Source organism: Triticum dicoccoides, unplaced genomic scaffold (assembly GCF_002162155.2).
Source record: "Triticum dicoccoides isolate Atlit2015 ecotype Zavitan unplaced genomic scaffold, WEW_v2.0 scaffold111850, whole genome shotgun sequence".
In the NCBI taxonomy this organism is placed as follows: Eukaryota; Viridiplantae; Streptophyta; class Magnoliopsida; order Poales; family Poaceae; genus Triticum; species Triticum dicoccoides.
Window position 1 is genome coordinate 1 of NW_021177387.1, and position 5,103 is coordinate 5,103.

At 52.2% G+C, this 5,103-nt stretch overlaps 1 protein-coding gene across 1 annotated transcript; it reads left to right on the forward strand.

The window, feature by feature from the left end:
- Positions 1-2,616: 2,616 nt before the first annotated feature.
- LOC119342991 (polyphenol oxidase, chloroplastic-like) lies at positions 2,617-4,875 on the forward strand. Its single transcript, XM_037614231.1, has 3 exons — positions 2,617-3,185; positions 3,269-3,548; positions 3,719-4,875. Exons 1-3 carry the CDS (start codon positions 2,617-2,619, stop codon positions 4,562-4,564), a joined length of 1,695 nt encoding a protein of 564 aa, XP_037470128.1. The 3' UTR covers positions 4,565-4,875.
- Positions 4,876-5,103: the final 228 nt, after the last annotated feature.

Sequence of the window (5,103 nt, forward strand, 5' to 3'; positions counted from 1 at the left end):
ACGGCAAAGTAGGAGCAAAGACTTACTTTGCCCTGTGCGGTTTTGATTACAGACAACAAAGTTTTTATTTTACCGTCTGTAGAAAAAACCGTAGACGACAATGTTCTTTACCGTCTACAATAAAAACGGCAGACAGCAAAGACATACTTTGCCGTCTGTAATAAAATGCGCAGACGGCAAAGAAGAAACGCAGCTCGCGGATCGATCTCTTGGATCGATGAGGTGGCACTATCGGCACCGCATGTCTCTCCCTGATCTGTCTCCCACGCCCCCACCACGTTCTATCTCCCATGCCCCTCACCACGTTCTCTCTCCCAGGCTCCCAGCCGACCCGACCTACTTCTCTCTCCCTTATCCACGCACGAGCTCTCTCTCTCTCTCTCTCTCTCTCTCTCTCTCTCGTGTGACTCCCCACCCGCTCCGTCCCAGTCATCGACGGCAACCCCGCCACACTTGCTACCACCGGCCCGGCCTCTCTTCTTCTCCCTCCAGCCGGCCCGACATCTCTCCTTCTCCATCAAGCCGCCCCGTCCTCCATAACCCATCGAGCCGACCCCATCCCCGTCGCCATGCAAGCCGCTGCAGGCTTCATGCCTCGCGCCACCGCTCACTCCCCAGAGCTCCAAGCTGGATGCACAGGTCACGGAGGGCTAGCGCTCGCCCCCACGGGCCACTTCCCCTCACTCGCCGCCTGTTCCCCAGCACTCGATGCCGGACACGCAGGTCACGGAGGGCCAACGCTCGCCCCCACGATCGCTTCCCCTCGCTCACCACTGGACTTGCATGTCAGGGAGCGAAGGGCTCCTAGGAGCAGTGCCGGACGCACAGGGCCACCACTGGACGTGCTCTCCGTTGTGGATGAGCTCGAGGCCAGAACGATCCCGGGCCGCCGGACATGCTCACCGCAGGATCGCCCACCGCCATTTTGCTACTCTGCTGCTGGACACGCTCACCACCGGAATGCCGGCGACCATCTCTCGCCTATGCCACCAGAACGACTGAGGAGGTCGTCACTGTTATTTTTTAATTAACTCAAAATTCTTTGCCGTCTGTTGAACAAGTGGCTGAAGGCAAAGCGATGTCGGGCCCACCTGCTAGTAGAAAACCCTAAACCTTACTTTGTCGTCTGCCGCAGGAAAAAACCTAACGGCAAAGTCTTTGCCATCATCCCAACGAAAAGGTAACGATAAAGTACCTCTTTGAGGCTTTGGCGTTGCTGTCTAACTTTGTCGTCTGCAGGCTGACGGCAAAAGCCATCGGTAATTCGTCCGTGTCCCTACTTCCCTAACGCCAGATTAGCTGTTTCCTGTAGTGACACCCGCCACTCAGGACGCTCACTGGATGAGTTAATGCCAGCGCTGCATATGAACTTCGGACACCTCCAGAACCCAAGCCGCCCTTGGAAATGAGGCATCCGAGACCAGCACCGTCCCCATGCCACACACCTCCTCTATCACCCGCCACGCCGCTACGCCCGACGCTCATGCAGTGCTCTGGTAAGACGGTGCTAGCCTGCGCCAACGCCCACCCAGCAGGACGATGAGAAGTCCCCGACATTGACCGGGCTTCAACGGGCCGCGACCGGTGGTGGACACGGGGAGAGGAGGTGGCGAAGGGGGCTCCGACATGCAGTGTTAGGGATTCCTCCCCGTAGCTCACGGGAGCGTGGGTGGGGAAAGTTGTTCTAGTTCGAGCTCGTTGTTACTAAGTGATATTCATGCACAATTGTTCAGTAAAGCACCGCTATAGCTGATTTCGAGGACCGTTGCCATTTGACATAGTTGCCCACTATTTGAAAGTATGCTGAGCAGCATGGGGCTCAGTGGTCCTTCGTGAAAGGTTAATTAGTTATGGAAGCTATTAGTAGCATGGAGCGAGTACGTCGTTTCATCTTTTAATTGCTTGAATAGTTTAGTCAGCTTCCGGCCTGTTGGTTGTTGGCATCAAAGTGGTGCAATGAAGCATACGCTATTAATGAAACCCATTAAGCATCGCGTGAAGGGCGGCCAACCAGCTATGCCACGTGGGGCAAGCTCGTTGGCCACGGTGAAAAACCTTTTGGGATATTATTTTTAGATGAAGGTGGGGAATTTTTTTAATGTTTTTTTACTTAGGTGAAATACTTTTGGGATATTGTTTTTAGATGGCGGTGTGAATTTTTTAAAAAGTATTTTCCATTTTAGATGGAGGTGATGACCTCACAATTTTTTGTAAATGAAGGGCTACGCAAGCTGGCACTCCCTAGTCTACTGCGTTGGTGATTTGTTCCTTTTCTTTTTACTTATTTTTCTAGTTGGAAGTAAAGATTTTTTAAAATATTTTTATTGACAGAGTCGAGGACTCGACGTATTTTTTTAAGTGAAAACGTGCACACAACTTCGTCTCAAGCGGCGTCACAGAGAGGCGCCCAACCACTAGTTGAGTAGGATGAGTTGCACATTGCTGGCGTGAACATAGGGCACGTCATGATGCTGCCGAAGAAAGATGACGTGCGTCACTCAAGGAGTCGGGCTTCAGAGCAAAATTATTACTCCTAACAGCTAGTATCATTGCCAGTCAGTTGCACGAGCCGCGCTATATATAACATAGACCATTACTTGGTGATCACAAGCCAAAATGGAGAGTGCCAAGGTGCAGTTGAGTGCTATGCCAAGCAGCCTCCAAGCCCTTGGGCTCAACCTTCCACTCCACCGGTCCAAGAAAGCGAGCTATATACTGTCGTGCAAGGCCACCGATGGCCGCCGTGACGTGCTCCTCCGCCTTGCGGGCGGAGTTGCGACGGCGGGCCTATCCGAGCTCCGTGGCGCACTTGCGAAGCCCATCCAGTCCCCGGACTTTGGCAACTGCCAGCCGATCGATGATCCCGACAAGGTTCCCCAAGTAAAAGACACCAAGTGCTGCCCCCCCAAGTACGACGACAGAATCCCAATCCTCGACTTCAAGCTGCCCCCGCTCTCCTCGCCGCTCCGTGTTCGGCCAGCGGCCCACCTGGTAGACCGCAACTACCTGGCTAAGTATGAGAGAGCCGTGAAGCTCATGAAGGAGCTGCCGGATGATGACCCTCGCAGCTTCTCGCAGCAGTGGCACGTGCACTGCGCATACTGCGAGGGCGCATATGAACAGATCGGCTACCCGAAACTGAAGATCGACATACACAGGTCCTGGCTCTTCTTCCCATGGCACAGGTAGACATCCCTGTATTTCGGTTCGCGCCAAATTAATTAACGTGCTTGTCACTCCATGCATTGATGAACGTAACTTGACATAGGTTGTACCTCTATTTCTACGAGAGGATCCTTGGTAATCTCATCGACGACGACACCTTTGCACTGCCGTTTTGGAACTGGGACGCGCCCCACGGCATGACCCTCCCGGTTATGTACACCAGTGAGTCTTCGCCACTCTATGACTCTAAGCGTAACCCCGTGCACCTGCCACCGGCCATTGTCAACCTCGACTACAACCACAAAGACTACCACTCCGGGACCGACCACAAGATCACAACAGAAGACCCGATCAATCTGAACCTCAAGCTCATGTACCGTCAGGCAAGTATATGAAACAAAAACCTACGTATTAATGAGCTATAAACATCTCTTCAAATCTGCACACTACTACTCCCTCCGTCCCATAATATAAGACATTTTTTACCAGTGGACGGAGGGAGTAGTAGTTAACCTCCTTTGTAATTAAATAACACACAAAATATGTCTGTCAGATGATTGCTGGGGCCAAGAAGACTGAGCTATTCCTGGGGACGTCATACCGCGCTGGCGAAGAACCGCGAGGCCCAGGTACCATCGAGTGCGAGCCACACAACACAGTCCACGACTGGACCGGTGAGTCGAAGGAGCCCAGCGAAGACATGGGCAACTTGTACTCCGCGGCACGCGACCCGGTCTTCTTCGCGCACCACGGCAACGTCGACCGCATGTGGAATGTCTGGCGCTGCCTTGGCCACACCGACTTCACCGACACCGACTGGCTTGACAGTAACTTTCTGTTTTACGACGAGGAGGCCCGCCTTGTCCGTGTCCACGTCCGTGACTGCCTCGACACGCTGGCCTTGCGCTACACTTACCAGGACGTCCCTCTGCCATGGTTGACCGCCAAACCAACCGAGGCAGGAGATACCAACACTCCGGTTACCCCGACCACAGGGGTTCTCCCGGCTGTCTTGGACGGGATTGTGCGGGTGGACGTGCCTAGGACCAAGGTCTCCAGGAGCCGCTTCCAGAAGGACGAGGAGGAGGAGGTGCTGATCGTTGAGGGGATCGAGATCGCAGACAGCTCAAAGTACGTCAAGTTCGATGTGCATGTGAACGCGCCACAACACGAACAACTCAACGCGGCTCACGCACAGTTTGCTGGGAGCGTGGTGCTCCTGCCGCACATGTCCGGGCAACACGAGGGCAAGACCAAGATGTCTGCCAGGTTCGGCATCTCTGACTTACTGGACTCCATCCGAGCGGACGGCGACAAGAAAATCATCGTCTCGCTTGTGCCGAGAAGCGCGGGTGAGGTGGTCACTGTGGGAGCCGTCCACATCGGCTACATCAAATGACTGATGGATGGCTTTGCTTGGTAAAACCCGTTGCTTTAGTTTGTTTTCTTCAAGTTCAATTATATGTCCCTGGCAAATAAGCGCCCTCGCTCGCACCTTGAGCTTGTTGTCAAGTTAACTCGCCGCTCTAGAGCGTCGGGGGATGGCACAGCTCACGCGAGCATGGCAGTGCATGAATACGAGGCGTGATCGGGAGATGTGGGGTGGCAGAGCGCTAGCTGCTAGACTCTGTCAGCCCCATTTTCCCCTTTTTTTTAACTTCCGTTTTCTTGTTTTTAATTAAGTTGTAATAGTGCAGCTTATGTATCTGGGATGTACTACTTCCTTCTTTCTATTTATTTATTACTATCTGCATATTAACTTTGGTCGGTCGAACTTTATAATGTTTGATTAAATTTATTATAAAAAATATAAATATTTACGCTAAAAATTATATATGATGTGAAAATATATTCAGCGATAATATATTGATATTGATTCATTATTGTATATGTTAATTATTCTATAAACTTGGTCAAAGTCTCTAAAATCAAACTAAT

Excerpts from the sequence above, each read along its gene's own strand:
- LOC119342991 (XM_037614231.1), top strand. The coding sequence starts at position 2,617 with ATGGAGAGTGCCAAGGTGCAGTTGAGTGCTATGCCAAGCAGCCTCCAA. Across the intron at positions 3,186-3,268 it reads CTCTTCTTCCCATGGCACAG|GTTGTACCTCTATTTCTACG; the intron begins GTAGACATCCCT and ends AACTTGACATAG. Across the intron at positions 3,549-3,718 it reads TCAAGCTCATGTACCGTCAG|ATGATTGCTGGGGCCAAGAA; the intron begins GCAAGTATATGA and ends TATGTCTGTCAG.